The sequence below is a fragment of the Hypomesus transpacificus genome, chromosome 6, assembly GCF_021917145.1.
Source record: "Hypomesus transpacificus isolate Combined female chromosome 6, fHypTra1, whole genome shotgun sequence".
NCBI lineage: Eukaryota > Metazoa > Chordata > Actinopteri > Osmeriformes > Osmeridae > Hypomesus > Hypomesus transpacificus.
Window position 1 is genome coordinate 9,705,638 of NC_061065.1, and position 23,798 is coordinate 9,729,435.

The following is a 23,798-nucleotide window of genomic DNA, read 5'->3' on the forward strand; positions in this document are numbered from 1 at the left end:
AATAGCAATTTACCACAGTCATTCCGTTGTTGTAAACATACCTTTAATATTTTAAGGTAGACCTAATAAAAAAATAACGCCATGTTAAAGTGTTAATTAAAGCCATGATCTACTAGCCGAACATCGGTTCAAGCTGATGAAGATTAAGGCAGTTTACAGTTGGCTATAATACTTTGTAATACAATAGGCCTACAATATTTTCAAGCTGTGTTACGTAGGTGGATTTACACAAGAGGCAAGTCGTGTGTCTCCCCATCACACGATCAAAGCTCATTCGAGGCAGTAGGCCTACATTCTATTCACACCGTACCCTCTGAAGAGTCATTAACCGACTTAGTGTAGTTTAAAATACATATATATAATTTAGATGTGTACGTGATGTGGTTTAATGGTCAGTGACTAAGTCTACCAAACAGTGCCAGTTACCGCTTTCCTTTTGATTTATCGATTTATATTACTGTTTTGTTAGCATTCTTCTATCCAAAGCAACGTACACGCCTACTCAAATTGCATCGTCCATATTTTGATGTGGTGTACCTGCCTATGTTGACGGTAAAAGGGATTTTTGGCACTTAAACATCTAATCCCTAGTTGTTACCTTATAGTTTTATGTTTGAAAAACAGAACTTGGATTTTACGTATTTTACGAGATGTAATAACTCCTCTCCGGCTGCGGTCCTCACAGGTTGACTGACATGCAACGAGGGTCTTCAGTAGGCCTTCTATCATTTTCTCTCTATCTCCACAAGGCGGCAAACGCATATCACTAGGCTATAACGCAAAGATTATCGTGCATCTTCTTTCTTTACCATACCAATTGTGAAAAGGCAAAGTGGGTGGTCGTATCAACGAGCCATTGTGATTTTTCTGAAGCAGTCCGAAGTATTCTGACTCACTTTCTAACACCTCCAGCAAGAAACATACACATGCAAGGAAGAGAGAGGGGAGGTTTAGAAAGATGGAAAGAGAGAGAGAGAGTAAAATAGTAGGTGCGAGAGAGAGAGAGAGAGAGAGAGAGAGAGAGAGAGAGAGAGAGAGAAAGAGAGAGAGAGGGGGGGGGGCGGATAGACAGGGAGAGAAAGAGGGGGTATGAGAGAGATATCAGAGGGTTCTGCTGTTGGTATCCAGGGACATCCAACACCAAATTATTATTCTGTAAGTAGATGGCTGGTCTTTGACCACTGTTTCTGCAGTGTGATTTTCATCACAGCGGCATGTATTTTTACACACATATTCAACATGTTAACAAATTTCTCATCTAGCATAGGCTACTCAAAGATCTGTCACAGAGGACACTGTTTGGGTTGTTGTGTTTTGTATGTTGGGGATTTATTGGATAGATATTTCTCAGTGGCAAAGCATTTGACCTCAGACCAAGTGCAGGTTCAACAACTTTCTATATGGTGCTTTGAATGAAAGCGTCAGCCAAATAACTAATTGTTGTTAAAGATGTGCACTGGTCTGGCAAATACCTACATGTTGTTGTTTTATAAAGAATTGTCTCTCTGTTTGACTGCTAAAATAATGGAGCATAAAAGAATGTGCTACAAATCAGGCAAGATACATCTAGATGTATTTATTGTTTATACAGTTGTACATTTTTGGTAAATCTCAGAAGTATAGTCATCTAATAATGTGCATTCATCACTTTGAATGGATGTCATTAGTAATCAACAAATGTTTTAAATGTTTGCTCAGTGTGGTAGCAATTTGAAAATGTCATACTCATTTTCCATTTCATACAAAAATACAGGAGGATGTTCATCTGCTGGATAAAGCTGCAGAAGATCACTCACACTTTGTTGAAGATCTGTAATGCTTCTTGCTAAGAAACAGTATCCTGGAGATGAAAGCCATATCTAAAACTAAGAGGCCCATGATTTTATAGTATAGATGATAAGTGTTGCTCACTGATAGAACATCTGACTGCAGTATGCAAGGATGAGGTTCAAATCCCCCCTTGTAAGTCGCTTTGGATAACATTCTAAATTAAATCATTGTTAGGTATCGTATCTGGGACCAATAACCGTGGGGGCTGGGGAGGGCATGACCAGTTCGTTATCCGATCTGCTAGAGCAGTTCACACCCGGCACTGAAACTCAGCGACATCACTGCCGGTGCCACTAGGAGTCAAACCCTGTAATTTGAGCTTCTCCAAAGTGTTTTCAAAGAGCGCAAAGAGGCGTACATCATCTCCCCAGCCCCATGCATAATATAGCAGCTTCTCCAAACACTTTCTCAGCTCCTCTCTGCTCTCAGCTGTGGTTCGACGTACGCACCTTTCACCAACTTGTCAGTCAGTGTCTCCATTCCCAGTTTCCACAGGAGAACAGGAACATAACACCTCTGTGAAACCACCAAGCTGCAAGCACCAGATATAGCCTTGTTCAACTGCGTCACCGCATAGTTAAAAAAAAACTTTGCAGAGCAGATGTGGACAAAAGAAAGGTGTTTCAAATGTAAATTTGGCCTAATGTATTCTACAATGCATTGGTTGCATAATATTAACCAAAATATTCAACTGTCTCTTTAGTAATAGCCTCACATTCTAAAACTCTGTATGTGTTCTCAAATTTGTTAGATGTGTCTCTGCTGTTGTCTGGTCATACCCTTGACGGTCATGGCCATTGTGTTTAAGTACAGTTGTGGACTGGAGCTATGAAAGAGAGAATCCATTAGAGCCGACAGGCATAATGAGCTTATTTAGCCAACTTCATCGGTCTAATCATACTCTTGTATTTACTGTATGTCTCATTCAGACATCTACGGTGACAAATTATGTAAATATGTCAGGAAATTGCTCTAGAGACTGCAAGTGCATCGTAAACACCTCAGTGAAGCATTCATTGTCTCTCTCTCTTTCTCTCTCTCTATCTCTCTCTAGGTTTTCACTCAAACCTCAATTAAGCAAGCAGGATTCTGTTAATTAGCCGGCTGTAAGATAAATCAAGTTAGTTACAGCTGGAGCAAAAAATCAGTTTAGTAGCTCTCCACTCTATCCTCTCGGGACAACGTTCTCCAACTGTCTCTTCTGACAGGGGTTAGCGAAAAGGTCAGATTTAAAACACATGCGACTGCTACCGTGATGAGTTCCATCCAGCAGGAAAAACATTGGTTGGTAACCCTCAACGACAGCTCCTTGGGGCAGTTTCCATCACCATGGAAACTGAGTCGGAAGTTCAGCATTTCAGTACAGTCATGTAGACCAGATGTGTTTCCAGCAACCCTGAAAGCATTACAGTTTTCATGTTCTGTCAGAAGCCTGGTTGGTCTCCTAGTGATGAACTCTACAGTATGGTAGTTCTATTCCAGCTGGATGTCTTCCTGGAGATGGAGCTGGTACACTGTGTAACCTTTACATGTTTAACACAGGATGTTTCAAATGATGATATCTTTCTCTCTCTCTCTGAGAGACGGGAGGACATCTTCTTTTCATCTGACCCCCCCATCAAGTCCTTTCCAGATCTATCTGTCCACACTGGTCTCGGCCAGGCGATTGTTCATGATGCCCAGTGCACCCACGCCGCCAGAGAAGCCATTATGGCGGGAGCAGGAGCCTGGTTGACGAGGATGCCCATTAGCCATCTCTGATAGCTGCTTCTGCATGATGGCTAGGTTCACCTGAAAGGAACAAGGAGGAGAGAAGAGTCATTACAGGAACTCCACAAAGCAATGGGGATGACTCAGGTATTTCTTTTGACCTAATCCTCTAAAAGTGATGACGCAGATACTTTTTGACCTAATCGTTTAACAAGTTATTTAAGTACTGTTGTTTCTTGTGTTTGTTTTTGCATCGCTTGCTTTAACAAAGACCACATGTAAGATCTCGGTGATTTAAATGACCGCGTTTGGGACAACCAAAGTTAAGTTAGGTCCTTACACACGTCTCCCACCCAAAAACTGTAGTAAATGAATACTTCTGATCCTTGATTTCAAATAAATAAAAACGTCAAACACGTTAGTTCCGTTCACGCTTTCCTTCCTCTTACCTTGTTGGCTGCCAGGAAATCCCTCATGGAGATCATCTCCCCAGACATCCTCCTCCCGTCCGCCTCGCTCTCGTTCACCGCGTCCGTCTCAATGGAGAGATCCCGGTTCATGCGCGGGTGCCCGGGCCCCACCACGTTCCTGCGGTGGTTCCGCTGTTGTTTCTGCCCCCCCTCCCCCCTCCCCGGACAGTAACTGCAGGGTGCCTCCAGCCTCCTCAGCAGCCAGTTGAGCACCTGCTTGATGACAATGGAGATGACGTTGAAGAGTGAGTAGATGCAGCACACTCCCGTCAGGATGAACAGGAAGTTCCCCAGGTGATAGGCGATAGACGAGCCCTCGTACACAGCCTTCTGGCTGCTCACCATATCCCCAAAACCGATGGTGCTGAAGGCCACAAAGCAGAAGTAGAGCGAGTCCAGGTAGCCCCAGCCCTCCACCGCTGAGTACATGGCCGAAGCGCAGCAGGAGACCAAGATGGCCGCCGCGCCCAGGATCAGCATCACGCAGTAGACCGAGGGCTTCCAGCCCGCTAGGCCTTCGCCCCGGCCGCCTCCGCAGCCCTCGGAGAGTCGCCGGCTCCTGGGGGGGAGCACGGCAATGCGCCGGCGCCGCTGGTGGCAGAACTTGAGGACGTAGGCGATGACGGTGATGACACGTTCCAGGAAGAGGTTGAAGAAGAGGATGGTGGAGGCACAGCCGACAAGGCCGTAGAAGATCAGGAAAACTTTGCCCCCGATGGTTGCTGGCGTGGTCATCCCGAAGCCTTTGCACACACACAAATATACATACACATACATGTATACATACATACACACACACACATGCATCCACACACATCATTTTGACTTATTATGGTTTGTACTGACATGCAGAACAGACATGTTCCCTTGCACGCTCTCACAGACCATCCCCATGCTCCGGGTGAACTGGCAGCGTACAGCTGTGTGTGTACACTACAGTATGTATCTGCTACTGGACTCAACCTCATGCAGAGGGTGGACCGTGACAGCTTGCAGCTTGCTCTCAAGAAAGGGAACTGATGGTTCCAATTCTGATGCGTATAATTGCTTCTTAATAAGCAGCATGTGCACCTTTCCCCAGAGCACAGTTCTTCAGAAACATCCTCATCATGTTTGCACGCCCACTGCACTCTCCCTGATCTGGGTTGCTATTGGTGACGGTTTCCAGTTATCCCGACACCTCCCCCCAACTCTCTCCCTTCATCTTAGCTCCCATTTCTCTTTTCCTGTCTTATGCTTTCTCCATCAGCCCCTACCTACGGGTAAAGTCAAATGTTTTTTTCCAGCTCGTTGACTCACGGATCAATGCAATCCCGTCAGAAGCATAGATTGTTTTTGTTTCAAGCGACGGAGTGTTGTATCTCAGCCATTTAAGATGATTGAGATGTAACGTGACGTAAACTACACCTACGTTTCTAGTCAATTCCTCTTCCAACCAGCAGTGACATCATCCCACCTTTGCACCTTATAGGTTAAGGGACACAATTTGCATCTAGAACATTTGAGTAGTTCCTCCACTAAGAATTTGGCCTAGGTTTTGTTTTTTCATTCTGTTGTCTCTTGGTGTGGGTGGAAGTCCATACGTAGATCAAGACTGATGAAGGCCATCGACTATATGCTGCTATATGTTCTGTAACACTTTTTCACTGCTCATTTAACATTGTCTACTCTGGCGTGAAAAGGCCTCTTTGCCTCTGCCTACCCCCTACCCTCCTCCTCCATGTCTCTCAAGTAACTGTCCTTTAAGTTTCATGTACCTTTCCCAAAAGGTCAATCAATACCATTAGAAATATGCACTTTTGAACTTTGATCTTCTGTTGAGGGCCTACTTTCTATAAACAATATTTGAAAATATCTTTGGACAAACGCGTCTTGAAACGATAAAAAAAAAAATCCGAACACTACGGGAAAATAAGCCCTATAGTCCTACACGCTCACTACAGACCTACGTTCACCACGGGTGTGGTAAAAACACAGTGGAATCGTGTTACTTGGCGACAGAAGAGGCATTAGTCACCAGTCACCAAAACTAAAGTTCAGCCACAGCAGGTTTCAAACTGACTGACTATTCAAGAGAAGAGTTTCCTTCCAGCGAAATGAATCATTCTGGCGCGAGCCTAATTGTGGAGGGTGTCACTCAGAACGTTCAGCAGTTGACCTTATAATTTAAACTGCATGGACAAGCTTCTGAACTCATAAATCAAACTTGATATCAAACACATATGCATGATATGCATGATTTTAAAATCATACCAACGATACTGTGTTGATCATTAGGCTAGACTCTGATACAAGATGATGCAGACTACCCTTCAAATAATCTCACCAATGGTTGAAACAACGGTCCCCACGAAGTAAAACGCCCCGGGGAAGTCCCAACGAGGTCGGATAGCGTCCACACGAATGCCGGCCATATTCGCTTCCTCGTAGTTCTTGAGGAAGTTGTTCAACTCTTTCTTACTCAGGTTGTAGGTTTGACTGAAATGTTCAAACCTTTGCTCCCATCGTTCTTTCGCCTCCCGCTCTTTGGGCTGCTCCAGAGCTGAGAAGACAGCGGCCCCGCAAAGGAGGTAGAGGATGATGAACAACGCTAACATCAGGAACCGAGCGTTGTCTTCATTCAGTGGACCGATGCCGCAGCCGCAACCGCTCCGGCAAGCCATTATCTTGTCACCAGTGAACAGGTGTGATGTACCCGCGGCATGGTTTCATGTTCAGCAAACACTCTTCATTATCCATCCTTCGCTTTTGAGGATGATAACGAGCCAATTCATGACAGAAACTCCTGTGCCGTGGAACTTGAGCCACTGGAAAGCGACCAAAGCCAAATAGGCTACAAAAGCAAGTTTAGCGACCTCGCAGAGACTGTGCACCTGTCACTTTGCAATTAGCCTACAGCTCCGAATGAGAGCAAAAGCCTGTTTTCCAGAATCATCTGACGGATCCACGATGTTTTTTTTCAAAAGCCGCAACACTGCTTCGCATAATTTAACCAAATGTTAACATCTTTAGAAAAGAGACAGGCGCCTGTTTGCGCAGTTCAATAAGTTTAGGCTATTTGAAAGCCTACCTTGTCCAAGAAAAAAAATTAAAAACAGACTGACAGGTCGTCTTCTGAACAGCAACCTGTGGACAGAGTTTAACGTGCGCACGTTAAAGTCCCTTTTCAGCGTTTCCAAATCCGTTCCTCCTGTTAGCGCTGCTTAAAGACGTCTTAAATGGAGAGGTTCTCCTAGCGATAGCCTTATCTATGTACACAAATGCCAAGGGCTACCAGCAAGGCAGATGTTATGATCGTCTGCCCACACGGTTAGACGCCGACTCTGACCTCCACCTCGAGAGGCGCCGGGGTGGGGGCTCGAAGTCTGGAACAAGACCGACACCCTTCCCTGCATCCCAGCCACCGGCAGATTCAAGCCAGAGAAGGAGAAACCCCTTGGCACGTGGAAATATTCCGACTCTTTTTAAGATCCTGAAAACTAGCCAATTCAATGTCTCTTCAGGTGGTAATAAAAAACATAACTCAAAATAGCACGTAAACCACCCGGGAGCATGTCAAGTTGCCTTTAACACAAGTCTTTAGATTACAAGAAAAGGCTGTTCAGTTGTTGGGAAATTATCGGGACGCTGAACTAAATTAATACTAAAAAATAAGGGCACTATTTCAACTCTTGGAAACCATTCTCCTCTACAGCACTAATGCTCCATTGCGTCTTCAGATATGGATCAATATGACGTGACCTTTCAAGTCTGGATTGAGGATTCATGCATTTGTTCAGAGATGCCAAGAGACTATGTGAGCAAATGTCACCATGTTGCGAGGGCGAAATGTATTATTCAAAGTCATAGGGAGACAAAGAGAGCTATTCTTATAACTAAATATATGAGTCACATCCATAATTATATCGTAACAGCTCGCAATCTGTCCTGTTCTATTGTGCGTGTCAATGGAGATCGAATCTTTCAGAATCCCGGAAACCAATATCCCAAAACATTTTAGCTCACCGAATTCGAGCTCAGTATTCTTCAGAGGGTTGCTCCAATTTACCAATTTACATATAAACCTGGCTTTGAGGGTAACTTTGTGTGAGGTTTGTCAAGATGAAAGAAGCGAAAGACTATGAAAGTCATTGCTGCTGGCTGCTGGCCTCTTGTGTTGCTCCATTACCTTGCAGTCTGTCAAGGTCGCAGCCTTCCAGTCTTACCAGCCACTACAGGCCCGAGGAAACCCACTTCACCCGTCTCAGAAAAGAACGTCCGCCTAGCACACACAGACACACACACACACACGCAGACATATACACGTGCGGACACGTGCACACACCACAAGTCGCAGCAAACCAGTCATAGCAACAAATGTCACTGATCATGCCATTCAAATAACTGTGAGACTGCAGTTCAATAAATGCTCCCCAAAATATAAGGATTTTTTTTTTGCTGCCCAGGGTAGCTAACATGATGTATATTCTAGTCAGAAAGCCCAGCATGTCTATTGGGAGCCCTTCCATCAGACCTACACATTTCCCTTTATTAGTTTCCTCTCTTCCAGCACCTCAAATAAACAATTTAAGCAGTCACACTAAACCAAGATCTACTGACTTACTGTGTGTATGTGTGTGTGTGTGTGTGTGTGTGTGTTAGAGTGAACGTGAGTGTCACCACAGACCTTTGAAGTTCACTGTTTTCTAACACAGGCAATTGTCTAGTGATGAAGCGGTCTCTGCTTCGTAAGCCAACAGGAGGCCTCGGCCTCTGAGGCTGGCTGGCGTCAGAGGAAATAATGAGGGTAGCTGTTAAAAAGAACTGTTGCAATGTAACCCTGAATGACTGGCTGTCCATGCATTCTTTCCCCTTCAGTCCCAGTCTGAACGACACTACGCAGTTTTTGGGGATGAGTGATGACATCTGGCTTGTCATGGTCAGGTGTGATCGTGTGAGCTTGTTACTGAACCATAACCTCCCCATTGGACATATAGGAATGATACGACATAGCAGTTACCAAGCAACACACACTTCATGCTCTCAAAAGTGCACGTAACCACACTTCCAACAAGTCTGTAAAGAACTTGTCACCGTTTCAGGTTTTAATATGAAAGCTGGGTGAGAGACAGGGAGAGAGAGAGGGAGAGAGACAGAGAGAGAGAGAGAGAGAGAGAGAGAGAGAGAGAGAGAGAGAGAGAGAGAGAGAGGAGAGAGAGAGAGAGAGAGAGAGAGAGAGAGAGAGGGAGAGAGAGAGAAAGAGAAAGAGAGAGGGAGAGAAAAAGAACAGGAGAGAGAGAGAATGAGCCAGCTAGAAGAAGAATGAGGTAGAGAGAATGCCTGAATGAATAAATTAGCCAACAAAAATGTCATAACATCTTTTTCAGAACCTTTGCAAGTGTTTATTACTGATAACATTTCAGAAAAATAAAACATAAATGAAGAGTCAGCTAGAAGGTTTGTTGTGCTCTTTGTCCTTTGACCTTAGATTACCTACACCACTGATCTTACCCGTACCTCCACTCTCATTGGCCTGTTAGTATTATATTTGTTTTTACCAGTTAAGTCAATTAGGAAATTAAGTACATGTTCATATTTGCCATATTAGCCTGTCAAGAGACCACATATCTCTGGCAAGGACAGTAATTCAAAAGTCCTGTTTAATTTTAAGAATAAAACAAAATACAATTTAAAATTGTCTAACTGAAAGTATAAGATGAAATGAATGATAAGATACATGGTCATACAGCTTTGGCTGGCTATTTTCATGACAAATCACAGTCTATCATAATTAGTGGCATAACCTCATCATAACCAGTGTCTGTTTCAGTGTTCATGGCTGGAAATTACATTTCAGAGTTACAGGCATGGGCCCTGTTATGGGATTCTCATCATGCAAAATGAAAAGAAGTGCCATCTCATTGTGACACCCTCACTCTCAGGTATCACACAAAACAAATCTCCTAGATGCACTCTGACAGTGAGAATTGGCTGTGATGAGTCAATTACAAGTTCATGAGAAATCTGTGAGATTAAAAGTTTTCAAGCTTGGCAAAAGTGAACAACCCACGTAGGTTGATTCTAATGTATCTAAACTATTACCATCATTTTCTGGTGAAGTCAAAGACCTCACCAGAGGAAATGGTTGTGTAATGGGTGCTCTGTTCTTCAATGGACTGTTCTTCAATGGACTGTTCTTCAATGGACTGTTCTTCAATGGACTGTTCTTCAATGGACTGTTCTTCAATGGACTGTTCTTCAATGGACTGTTCTTCAATGCCCTTGAGGTGAATTTGTGAGATGGAGGGGGTTTCTGTGCCAGTTCAAACTGACCTACATTCACTATCACACAAAGTAAACCACTTCCACACAATGATTTGTGCAGTATAACAAGGTGATTTATTTTGTGTACGTCTGCTTTCAGTGCATGGGCGTATCTAACCCGATTTTGGAGCCCCCCCAAAAGTTTCATTAGTCCCCCCAAAATTGTTTATACATTTATTTTTTTTATTTTTCTTTCATATTGTAATCTAAATGTGATAATTTCTCTTCCTAAAACCTACTAGAGGACACTATTTAAAAGGATATTTTCAAAAATGTATTCTGTGGGAACATGCCCCCAGTCCCCCCTAGTTTTGCTGCGTCACAGGTTCGCCCCTGCTTCAGTGTACCCTCCAGTTCAGGGAACAACCAATGAGAGAAACCCAAAGTGATGACACGGCTGAATGGAGTCTTTAGTATGGATCTGACACGCATGCTGAAAAATGGCTTGTAAACAATTATATGCTACTTAATTTAACTAAATTACATGTTGTTTGGCAGCTCTGTCATTTACTCAGGCAGTGCTGAAGTGTACCTACAAACCACATTTCTATCAGATTTTTTAATTAACATTTTGGGACCTCGTCAAATGCTCAAAGTAATACATACGCAGCTAATTATGATACACATCCCTTCACCATGATGCGTCAGAGTACCTCGAAACTACACTCATACATCACAAACTTCCTCAAAAGGTTGGTGTGTGTGTGTTCTGTCCGTGGGTGTCTGGTGTTTGTGCCTTGTCTGTGTGTGTCTGTGTGTGTGTGTGTGTGTGTGTGTGTGCGTGTGTGTGTGAGTGAGTGGAAGGCAAGGTATGTTTGGAAAGAAGCATCAGGTGGATCACTAAGATCAAGTTTAGCATTTGACAAGGCGGTTCAGTAGATAAATATCATCGCCATGGTTTCCTAAAGATTGCTGATTGGGTAGCTCTTATTTCCTAAGAGAAGGTGTTAATGCTGGTAGGTTGGCTGTTGGTTGGCAACAAGGATGCAGTCTCATTCTACCTGGGAGATAAAAAAAAAGGTGATATGAGCAAGCCTGTGTGTATTTGTAACCCTCAATAGGGAAAGCCCACCAGCACCGCAGCGCTTTTCGATCTTGCTGGTAACAGCGGTGCATGTAAAGGTGGTGATCGTGTTTGACTCTGACGACCTGAGTTCAAATCCCAGAACAGGGAAGATCGGTATGAATCGTCACTGATGAGCCGCACAACTACGCCGGTTACAGAGAGCATGGGAGTTTACGAGTCCACATCGGTTACACTTGCATGGGCGTGTGTGAGAGCATGCATCTCATACAATACAGCAATCATGATAATAATACAGTTTATTTATAGTGCGTACTTGATTGTAATGGCAATCTAGGACAATCCAGGGCACAGCAGGTGGGCCTATAATAAGAAAAAAAAGAAAGTACTGGCAACGAAGCAGTCATTTTGCAGGCATGCAGACATTCCGGATTAGAGGCCAAATAGGCCTACGTGAGAAATGTTTTACTTTTTTCTGTAGTGTTTGATGTCACTGCAGACCAGCATTTGAGATCTATCTAGTAACTGTAATTCCAGGAATCTGTGCGTGTGGGTGTGTTTTGTTGTTTGATTATCAAGAACTGGGCACTGTATAAAGTTGTATGGCTCCAGCCCAAAAGAAGTGCAGTGTTGACTGTGTTGAAAGACACAAACATATATTATGTCTTGTCCTGGCTTGTGCACAACAGGAACAGACACAGTCTCCTTTGTCCGATTGGTCCAGCTCAACTGGACAGGAGTAGCCTATGGCCTTATGTAGACCCTGGGGTCTACGAGTGTGGTCACAGAGAGGCAGAACAAGAATCTCTTGATTCCTTCGAGAGGCAAAGCACCAAAGCCACAAACCAGAAGGAAGCTAGAGGAGGGACCTGAAATGGTGAAGATGAAACAGATGTAACTTCTTGGCCCGATTTTGCCAGCAGAATCACATGGCCTGTGCATATTAGCCAGTCGTCAGACCAGCGATCCACCGGCAAATAAACGGATTGTTTTGTCATTAGCGCGACAGAGATGGACCTCCCTCCTTAGCTGGGCGCTGACCATTAGCTCGCTTACGAAGCTACGCAGCGCGGGGAGCTCTGTCTGCCAGTAATGAAGCTGGGAGTGCTGAGATGAGAGTCCGGCAAAGCAGACTGTGTTCACATCTTTCTGTAGGGGATCTGTTGCTCAGCTTGGAGAGTTCTTTCTTTTTCTACACCAAGCCTTCTAATTCGATTGATCCTATTTTATTTGATGCTTGGAAGTACATGTATTATACTAACTTCAACTTACCTTAAAGATTGTATATAAGGTGTAAAATTGATATGCACCTTCACATCTATGTGACTGATACCGAGTAGTGAGTGTTTACATCAGTGCACAGCAGGGTAGGCTTCCAAAGAGAAATTCTGCGATGGAAAATAGGGAGTTTCTCAGAAACCTTTCAGTCAAATTAATCATACCTATCTGGAAAAATACCTCAGATAAGGATTCAAATAAAATCAAAGCTCTTCCTTAGACTCCCTCCCTCTCCTCCTTCATCCTCCTGTTCCCCCTCTCTCTCCACCCCCACAGTCAGACAAAGCCCCCCACTTCAAGGAGATGCTGTTCCCATGGCAACGTGCCTGTCAAGTGTTTGGGTCACATGACCTTGAAGGGGGTGTGGCCTTGTGACTCCTGGGTCATCTTATGCATGATGGGGGTGAAACGCTCTCTAGGGAGTCATGGTACAAACCCTGGTTGGTGTTCCTGTGCTCTGCGGTGATGGGAGGAGGGGCAGTTTGTGGAGGAAAGGAGGGATGGAGAGACAGATGGGAGAGGGAGGCAGGGGTGATAAGGAAGTATTTGAGTTTGAAAGCGTTGTGGTTTGTGTCAGGAACATTGAGGAGATAAGGAGAAGGGAGCTGGAGGGAAAGAGAGAGAGAGTGCTCTCGGTAAACCCTTAGTAAATACGTATGCCATCATAAACTTGCATGCCTTTTAGAGATTTTAAAAAGTGTTAAATTGATTGGAATAATCCTTATCTTCAGGATGGACTCATGCTTATTGCCTTGCCCTTCCCTCATCACATTGAATAACGTACAGTACACACGCTCGTCGCTGGCCATCTATGCTACAAGGACAACTGACTGCCAGACAGACAGATGGAGCGAGGACAGACTCAAAAGACACACCGAGGGTTTGACTACAGAGAGATGCCAGATAGACCGACAAATGACTCCCCCATCAGAAATATAACCCCGAAGTGAGCATGGGCCGTCATTGAAGAAGCAAATTGCTTCTCAAGATGAGTTCTCAAGATATACATTTGATTGAGCAGGATCGTCAGCGGCTTCACCGTTTGGAAAACAGCTGCTGTTCTGATCTCGCTTCCAAACTTGGTTCTTCTGAGAGCCCTGATTAGGCCCTAGCACATTTAGCAGATCTTTGTGTGTCAAGCCTATTTATAGCTATCCACCTGGGTGACCTGGGTCATTAACATGCTCCAATGACATATAGGCAGCATCCATTCTTCCCTGTGATTGGCAGGTCAGCTGAGCGGGTGGGAGCTTGCCTCAGACTCGCACAGTTTTTGTGCAAGGTGGAGAGGGAGGGAGGGAGAGAGAGAGAAGGACAAGGAGAGAGAGGGATAGAGAGAGTGAAAGAGGGAGAGAGAGAGGGAGGGGGGTTGCATTCAGGGACGGGAGAGGGAGAAATAGGAGAGGAAGTCTGGAGTGCCCCACAGCAACCCCCACACCAGCCCCAGCCCCCACACCAGCCCCAGCCCCAGCCCCAGCCCCTACACCAGCCCCAGCCCCAGCCCCCACATCAGCCCCAGCCCCCACACCAGCCCCAGCCCCAGCCCCAGCCCCTACACCAGCCCCAGCCCCAGCCCCAGCCCCCACATCAGCCCCAGCCCCAGCCCCAGCCCCCACACCAGCCCCAGCCCCCAGCCCCAGCCCCAGCCCCAGCCCCAGCCCCAGCCCCCACACCAGCCCCAGCCCCCAGCCCCAGCCCCAGCCCCAGCCCCTGCCCCCACACCAGCCCCAGCCCCAGCCCCCACACCAGCCCCCACACCAGCCCCTGCCCCCACACCAGCCCCAGCCCCAGCCCCCACACCAGCCCCCACACCAGCCCCTGCCCCCACACCAGCCCCAGCCCCAGCCCCCACACCAGCCCCACACCAGCCCCTGCCCCCACACCAGCCCCAGCCCCAGCCCCTGCCCCCACACCAGCCCCAGACTCACACCTCAGCTCCTTCCACCATCCTTCATTTCCAAGCCCATGATCTGTTCCTATTTATTTTCTTCTTATTTAACCTTTATTTAAGCAGGCAAGCCATTAAGAACACATAAGTCACTTGAGAGGAAGGGGAAAAGAGCTGTAAGATCAAAACAAAAGTTTTAAGTGCACAACAGTAACAACACACAAACACATGAAATAAGTCAGAGGGAGGTGACAGGCAGGAATATAACAAGCAGCAAGCAAGGAAAGGACAGCCACAAGGAGGACATGCACAAAATAAAATACATATTCACATTAAAGCACAAAGTGATTTAAATATATGTATGTGAAGTGTAATGTCAAATAAACAACAAGGGGACAGGGAAGATTTAGGGATTGTGAAAACCTTTTCTCCCATCGAACTGCACCTCACACCGCCTCAATTATTTTGCAGTTAAATGGCGCCACCTAGTTGTCACACTGACTACATGCATCACATTTGGACTTCCGTTCAGGTTCAGTATATTCTTATTTTATATCATACCAGATGTGTCATATAGTTACTGCAGTGCCAGTAGAATACACTGACCTGTACACTTACAGGCCCACTGTTTACCCTGCCCTTACTGTGTTGGTTTTATGAGCTGGTGCCAGTAATCTATGAGGGGCTGTTTAGGAAATCAATAAGACTGTCCATACACAAACACGTATGAAACACATACACGTTCACATATGAAACCTTCACACACATTCATACACTTGAAAACTCACATCCACACATGTGAAAGGCCTTCATCGACACATATGAAACACCTTCACATGTGAAATGTTTACACACATTCATACTACTGAACATTTACATACACAAACATGTTTACACAGACACATGTGCAACACATTCACACACTCATATATGAAACCCTCAAGTCACATAAGGATGAGTAAGAAGCTTTGAGAATGTAAGAGTGTGAGAACATTTTCACTATATCTGGAAGGCATTTCAGTATCCGGAAGTCAGTTCAGTATATTCGGAAGGCATTTCAGTATAAAAAAGGGAGATGAGAACAAAGAAGCCTATAAGAGAGTAAAGCAGAGCAGAGTACAATAGAGAGTATAGTAGAGTCCTCATCAAGTGCTAATCAATGATGCCAAAAAAGTAAACTTTATTCAAAAATATTGTTTCAACCTTTCAAATCTTTTAAAATTTTTTTGGGGGAAATAGTCTTTCAAACTTTCAAAATATGTTTTTCATATATACATATTTATACATATATATATATATTTTTAAAAAAAAAAAATATATATATATAAATATATAATTTTTTCAACCTTTAGAATTTTTTTTTTCAACACATGAAGTGATAGGAGAGGATATAAGAGAGGAGAAGGGAGAGGAGAACAAGAAGCCTCAAAATCGAACAAAAAAGGTTGTTGGTTCGATTCCCGCGCGTGCCAAATGACATTGTGACTTTGGGCAAGGCACTTCACCCTACTTGCCTCGGGGAGAATGTCCCTGTACTTACTGTAAGTCGCTTGGATAAGAGCGTCTGCTAAATGAATACATGCACAATAGGCTAGAGTAGAGTCCTCATCAATGACGCAAACTTTTTTAGTCACAGCAAAAAAAGCTATCACAGTCCCCGCAACAGTCAAACGGGGGTGCTAAAATCGTCGTGAATCTAAATCCTGCGCATGGCTGTCGTGGAGGAAATTATTGAACTGCTTTGGAGGCAAATTATTTCCAAGTGGTAAGCAAATTAAATGAATTTAATCTGCCCAGTTTGAGGCTGTAACGAATGGTAAGGAATATTTACCTGTCATACGCAGCCTATGTTGTTGTTTGAAATGCATATCTGTCTTCTTTAGGCTGCCTGTGGATGGAACTGTAAATGAAGAATATATATCATATAAACTAAATGGTGACCTTCCCTCACTATTCTTTTGCTTTGATAGTTTTCTTTCTTCTTGGATGTAAAGTATTGTGTTCTTCACTGGGGTTGGAGAGAGAGAGAGAGAGAGAGAGAGAGAGAGAGAGAGAGAGAGAGAGAGAGAGAGAGAGAGAGAGAGAGAGAGAGAGAGAGAGAGAGAGAAAGAGAGAGAGAGTGAGTGAGTGAGTGAGAGAGAGACAATAACAGCGCCTGTAATAATCTCAATGGCAAAAATAATCTCATTTCGTTTCCAAGTGGAAAATCCTGTTTGCATGGCGACGGCGCCTGTCTCTGTACCCGTCTGTTTTATGGCTGACGAGGCTTTCCTGTGGAGACTGGCACCAAGAAGCTGCCAGGGCCTGGCGGAGAGACGCCAACCTCAGCCTTGTTAACCCGAACGAAAAAAATATTATACTTGAAATGTACTTACAAAATGCAAGGACAAGCATTCTTACGTAAATTAAAGTTGTCAACAAGTATGTTATAAGAAAAATTATTGCTACATTTTAACAGGTTAAGTATAGGCCTACTTCGAATTGCTCAGAAAAATATAAAATTTATGGAAACCGATTACGCTCATATCATAGGCTATATTTAAATAAGATTTAAGGGTACTCTTTTCCGCTTGGAAATATAGGGCCTAATGTTAAATTAAATTCGATTTCCCCTTCATCAGTCTACAACAAACAGTAGCCTGAGCCTCTACTACAGTTTAAAGTCAGGTTTCAAACCTGACTTTCAAAAATGACTAAAATGACCAAATGTAAACCGAGTATGTAGTTTGCTGAGTTTAATTTCAGAAGCAATTTTTAACTAAAGCGTCTTTGAGAGCGTTCAAAAACCTTCAACCTTTTGATTGACAGTTGATTGCTCTACCACTGAGCTGTAGGCTACCTATTCTCCCGTCTCAAATCCTCTGGTCTCCCACACGTGTCATGATTATACAGTTGTTAAACAATTTCAGGGACATGGTTGCATAAATTATGCAAAGATAGGTGCCTTTGATTGGATGAAGGTGTCTGCTAAATGAAAATGTTAATATGAAATAAAGTAGTAAAAAAAGATTGATAATAGTGTGATGCTTCCCATCAGTGCCTGTCTGAGACTCATTAGCCCAGATGTTACATCAGCATGGATATCATAACATTGACATTTAACATTTATCCAAAGCAACTTACAAGAAAGAGCTTTACAAAAAGTGCATAGGTCAATGATCATAAACAACGAGATAGCCCCAAAAAGAGTGTGGGTAGCCAAAACATGAAGCATACATTGTGAAAAGCAATTAAGTGCCAATGGGTAGAACCAGAAGAGCATGAATAATAACCATCTCCTCACCCCCCCCCCCCCCCAGGGCCTCTCTCTTCTGTATAGAACCTACTGAATGACAAACCATTCAACTGTCATACAAAACCAACAGGATCTACAGTAAAGGAATCTATCTGATATCTTCTCCCATAGTAGAAGAGATCAGGGAATCACCTTCCCAACTTCAATTAAAAAATGAATTCAAAAATAGATTGGCGCTACGAATCGTAAGAAGTTCCAAACTAGACTGATTTTGTCGAGCAATGGGTAAAGCTTTTTTAGAAATCCTCCTTTGAAAAGAAAATGTCCTCAGGCAGAAACAATTTTTTTCTCGCTCTCTTTTTTTCCGTTTGTGTCTAAATATACTCGTCCATTACAGAAGGCTGTGGCTGTTACAGTGTAGCTCCGCCTCACTCTCCCCTGAGCTTCCAAACACATCATCCTCTCTTGTCTCCTTACTGCCATGGTGCTGAAGGAGAGATGGGGTGGGCTGGGTCATTGTGCGTCCACACAGGCTGGACTACAAGGGGCTGGCAAGGGGGCTGGGAGGGGGGGCTGGTGTGTATGTGAGTGTGTGGGAGGGAGGGAGGGGGGTGTCTGGTGTGTGTGTGTGTGTGTTTGTGTCTGCACATGGGAGTGTCTGTGTGTGTGTCTGGTGTGTGTGTGTCTGGTGTGAGTGTATGTGTGGGCCTGCATGTGTTGAATTTGGGACATGCTGCAAAGCTACCAGGGGTTCTGGGCAGGAGTGAGGGGGAGCAGGCCCGGCAAGAGGTGGGGGTGAGACTGCAGGTGGGTGCAGGCATGGGGGGGGTACTGGTTGGAGGAGGGGGTGAGGGTGGGGGCAAGGGGCCCAGTGCAGGCAGTATAGCTTCTCACAGGGATAATTGACGGCGGACAGGGTTGACTGAAATCTCTGTGACAGCAGCGGGCACCACGCTTGCCTGGTGATGGATGCCCGCTCCTCTCTGCCTGCCGTCGCCCTCTCAGCGGGCACAAAAGGAGCAGTCGCACAATGGGGGGGCATCAGCTGAGCCCTGACAGATCTGTCCTCCGAGGGGCAAGGGGGGAGGGAGAGGAGGAGATGGGGAGGAGAGGAAGGGGAGAAGGGGAGAAGAGGAGAAATGGGGGAGAATGGGGGAGGGAGGGGGGAAGTGAGTGGGAGAGCCGGAGAGTGGGAGATGGAGAGAGGTGGAAGAGGAGTGTAGGGTAAAGAAGAGGAAGAGAGCGATGTGAAAGGGAGGAAGATAAGAGGAAGATAAGGAATATCTTTCTGTCCTCCATCTCTCTCTCTCTCTCTCTCTCTCTCTCTCTCTCTCTCTTTCTCTCTCTCTCTCTCTCTCTCTCTCTCTCTCTCTCTCTCTCATACACTCTCTTTCTCTCTCCCTCCACCTCTCCTTCTTCTCCTTCTTTCCCTCCCTCTCTCTCTGCATAACTTAAATGCAACCTCAGCAGGGAACGTACAGATGTGAAAGTAGTGATTAATCTATTGCACGTAAAGTGGGACACTGTGAGGTCCGAGCCTGCACACACACACACGCACACGCACACACACACACACACACACACACACACACACACACACACACACACACACACACACACAGACACACTGACATGCAAGCATCTTCATGATGTCAACAGCACCAGGAGGGATGGCGTTCTAAAGTGGAGCTGTAGTGAATGGAAAAGTCATTCCCTCAGATGTCCCTGTGTAGAAATTAATTAATGAAAGAAGACTCTCAACTGAAGCCCCCAATTGAATTCTGTGGTTGAGTGTAAACACTCAGAAAGGCATTTGTTCCTATCAGATGGATTACGTGGAGACACGTTTGCAGTAAAGCAGTTCTGCAAAAGTTTGAGCTTGAGAAACCCAGTGCTTCTATATTATCTTTTGTGTGGATGACTCTCTTCAGGCAGAATCTGGCCTGCCCTAATTGGTCAAACCCACAGGGACAGCAGCAACACACACACACACACACTCCATCACACCATGTTAAAACAAGCTGGTCTTGTCTCTGCTCACGGACCTTTTTGGGACGGATGACTCAAGTTTTCGCACACCCCCCTTTCCCTTCCTCCCCTCCTCCTTTACTCTCCCCTCCTCCTCGGTCTACTCCTCCTCCTCTCTTCCTCTTCCTCCTCCTCCTGGGAGATAATGGAGATTGGGTCCTGATGCTCTGGGAGGCCATTTGGTTTTCCGCCCAACCAGAGGACTGTGATGGCTGGCAGGCTAGGTTAGGTCCCATCTGTTGAGACAGATTCTGCTTTCACTCCTTGTCCTGTCACCTACCTGCACACACACACACACACAAACACGCACAAACGCACCCACACGTGCACAAACAAACACACACACACACACACACACACTCATATGAGGATTAGCAAGCACACCAGCCAGAGGATGTTTCTCAGTCAGAAACCACTGAAGCTTCTCGGATGAGAGTCCATGATGTGTGCTTCATTACTGATGTCGCTGGGATTAGATTGAGGGCTGTGGTAGATTATAATCCAGCACGAGTATGATGTGTCTTCCCTCTTCCATCTTGTATGGAGAACACCTTGTCTGAACTGGTTTGGTCGTTTCTGAAGGAAAGAGATAGAGACAGGTGGGATAGAGACAGCGTTCTCAGAGATTGCCTTGGTAACAGAGCGGTCGTGTGTCATTGTCGCGGTTGACTGCAATGTTCTCTCTCTCCTGCCTCAATCCCTCTCTCCTGCCTCTCTCCCTACCTCTCCTTTCTCTCCATCTCCTTTCTCCCTATCTCTCTTCCCTCTCGCTCAACTTCTCCCTCCCTCTCTCCCTCCCTCTCTCTTTCTCTCTCCCCCTCCAGGTGATAAATGAGCACAGGACGTGGAGGCGGAGAAGACGGAAAAGGATTACCAGGTTGTCTCCAGACAGCCAGAGGAAGAACAGGAAGTGGCCTCAGGAAGCCCCAGCCATTCTCCTGTCCATCTGTGTCCCCGAGGCTCCATCCTCCATCCTCCACCCCTCCAGCCCCACCCTGCTGTGTCTCAGAGCAGATGGGAGAACAGTGGAGAGGGCTCCCACGTCCCAGGCCAGCCCACCTCGGCCCACCCACATCCTGCCAGAACCACCGTGACTCAGCCAAGACACGGGTACACCTGCTGGGCCCAGCCCTCCAAAAATAACATATCACACACATACCTTCACACGCATACACACACCATCACACACACCTGCGCATACTGACACACACATACATGCATGCGCAAACACACATACACGCGCACACACACACGTACACACACTGCAGGGTCTGCCGCAGTGCATCTCTCTGAATGGTCAGACCCAAATGACTGAGGCTGTAGTGATGAGGTAGTTAAACTGCAGTTAGCGTTCAGCCATCTCCTATGTCAGCTAAAGCTGCAGCTATTCCTCCTCCTGCTCTCCGGAGTGGTGTGGTGAAGACCGCAGCCTCGTCATCAAAGAGGACTCGGAACCAGAAGACAAACCGTCTTCTCACTGTTTTCAAGCTGCATGACAGAGTTCCCGAGCATTTGCGATTCGACAAAGCACACAGTTCAGAGGTACAGCCAAGACTGATGATGCTAAAACTGTGTGTGTGTGTCCAACCGTGTTTGTGTCATTTTGTGAGATTATTTTGTGTGTGTTTATTTTACTGGCTATGAACAGCAAGGGTATCCAACCCCAACTCCAGATTGGCTATACACATTATTGACCTGTTGTGTTTCAATGTCCTGATCAATGCCAGCCAGCCACCACAGAGCGCCTCCCTCTCACCTACCCTAGCTTACCACCGCCCCCTGGTAATCACTGTGGCGGGCGACAGCGCATTAGCTGCCATTGCACGCCGATGCCGCTGGCCTCCACATTCGCCAGAACCACGGAGGCGATATTCCCCCAGACTCTCCCATCAGGGAGGCAGAGGGATTGCGTTGGTCTGTCACAAAATCAATGCTGGTTTTTATGAGGAAATCATCGCTTTGGCTTTGTTTTTTTTTGGGGTCCATCCAAACCGCTGCCTAGCCATTGAGGAGAGGAGCGGCATGAGCTCGTAGCCTCGTCGCTAGCATGCTGGGATCGATAGCAAGCTGCCAGGCTTCGGGTGGAATAAACAGCGGAGATTGCTTGAGGGGTGGGAGGGAGGGGGTGCTAGCATTGATGTGTGATTAAAGAGAGCGAATCCCCCACTGTCCTGAACTTGTGAGTGAGATCTCTGACGCAAGGCTAATTGGTCCGGAGAAAATCAATGGTGTTGGATAGCTAATGTGGCTAGCGGGGTGGATATGCGAGGCGGAGGAGACGAGAAGGGGTTAGGACATGAGCACTGCTGGAATGAGGAGAAGGAGGAGAAGGGGGAGGAGGTGGAGGAAGAGAGGAGGAGGAGGAGGAAGAGAGAAAACAAGGATTACAGGGTTTCAGATCACAGCCGTGTCAAACATCACAGCTCCGACAGACTGTTAAGACACAGTCATCTGCTGGATATATCACTGCCAAGAGGTGTTTTTCAACAACATGGCCATTGTGTACACTAGATTCGTGCTCGACCCAGGAGCATGAATTGTATCATAGACCCTACACCACCTGTAGCTTCCATGTGTAGGTCTTCCAAGTCGCTTTCAATAGAAGCTTCTGTTGATCGTGCTTCCCTGATAGGGTGCGGTCTGTGATATGTGTGTGATGTGTGTGTGCTGGGGTTGATGAGGGGAGAGACCAGTCCCTACACAGGGACAGACCCTCAGGAAACTGCCTCCGTCGACGCCATAATGTTTGGAAAACCGTTCGGAGTAATCTAACATTTTCCAAAAGGTCATTGATGATGAGACACGTTATCATAAGATCTCATCGGTGACAGCCGTGCCCTCAAGCCCAGCCTACTCACGGCCTAATTAGAACGAGCCTCGCATCAATCAGAAATCAAATCACGTCTCATGAAACCTCTCGTCTGTTTTTGATTCCCCGCGGTAGCCCCCCCCCCGCCAACCCCCCCCTCCCCGCCTGGTGCCTGCCGGGCATTGTGGGACAGAGGAGGTAGTCGACCCAATTAGCACCTTAATGAGGAGGACCCAGGACTTTTGCGTGTTTGCCCTCATGTCTGCCCTCTTGCCTGCCTGCCTGCCTGCCTGCCTGCCTGCCTGCCTGCCTGCCTGCCTGCCTGCCTGCCTGCCAGCCTGCCTGCCTGGATAACTGGATATGAATGGATATAAGTTGATATACAAATGGGTGTTCCAGTGCCAAACCCCATGCTGTAGAGGCTGTGGAGGCTGTAGAGGCTCTGGAGGCTGTAGAGGCTGTAGAGGCTGTAGAGGCAGTGGAAGCTGTGGAGGCTGTAGAGGCTGTAGAGGCTGTAGAGGCAGTGGTTGGTGGGGTGTGGAGTTCCAGTGTTGGAGCTTTGATTACGGTGCTGGCCAGCTGAGTTCTGGAGGAGGTATGATTCATGTGGATGACAAACCGCTCCTGTTTATGATCACACACCAGCTGCTGCTGGGGGAGTCATCCCTTCTAATCAGGAATCTGGAAGCATTTGATCATTTTTTGAAGTACAACAGCAACCAAAGTGTTTGCCTGTGCATGTGTGTCTTTGTTCATATCTGCCGTAACTTTAACACACTTTCCAGGGGATGCGTGTTTGTGTGTGTGCATTTGTGTCTGTGCACGTCTGATGTTCAAGGGCGTTTGCAGCTGTGAGTGTTCAGCTCCTGCATATGTGAGGACCCTGAGGCGAGCGAGGAAGATTGTGGCCAACTTCTCCCACCCTGGACACACTGTGTTTCAGCCACTCCCCTCCGGCAGAAGGCTGCGGTCCATCAGGACCAAAATTTGAAAAAATAAACACAAAAAACAGTTTCTTCTCATCTGCTGCTGGCCTCTTCTACAAGGCCAAGGGCTCACAGTGACTTTAACACTTTATCTGCACAATGACTGTGCCATATTTGCACTATGTTACCCAATTTGTATTTGTATATTGTATATTATTTCGTATTAGTTCATTTTATTCCAAATTTGTACACACGTTAACCCCTTAGTATTAGTAAGACTTTGTACCTTTAGTATAG

At 45.9% G+C, this 23,798-nt stretch overlaps 2 protein-coding genes across 2 annotated transcripts in view; one reads left to right on the forward strand and one right to left on the reverse strand.

Annotated features, from left to right (window-relative positions):
- Positions 1–3,465: 3,465 nt before the first annotated feature.
- kcnk13b (potassium channel, subfamily K, member 13b) lies at positions 3,466–6,673 on the reverse strand. Its single transcript, XM_047022221.1, has 3 exons — positions 6,337–6,673; positions 3,990–4,753; positions 3,466–3,621 (listed from the first exon to the last, which is right to left on the reverse strand). Exons 1-3 carry the CDS (start codon positions 6,671–6,673, stop codon positions 3,466–3,468), a joined length of 1,257 nt encoding a protein of 418 aa, XP_046878177.1.
- A 3,468-nt stretch (positions 6,674–10,141) lies between these two features.
- The window catches only part of LOC124469055 (forkhead box protein N3-like), a 17,612-nt gene continuing 3,955 nt past the window's right edge, over positions 10,142–23,798 (forward strand). The window contains exons 1-2 of the mRNA XM_047022145.1: positions 10,142–10,284; positions 22,975–23,105. Coding sequence (XP_046878101.1) covers positions 10,142–10,284; positions 22,975–23,105 — 274 coding nt within the window. The remainder of the gene's footprint in view (positions 10,285–22,974; positions 23,106–23,798) is intronic.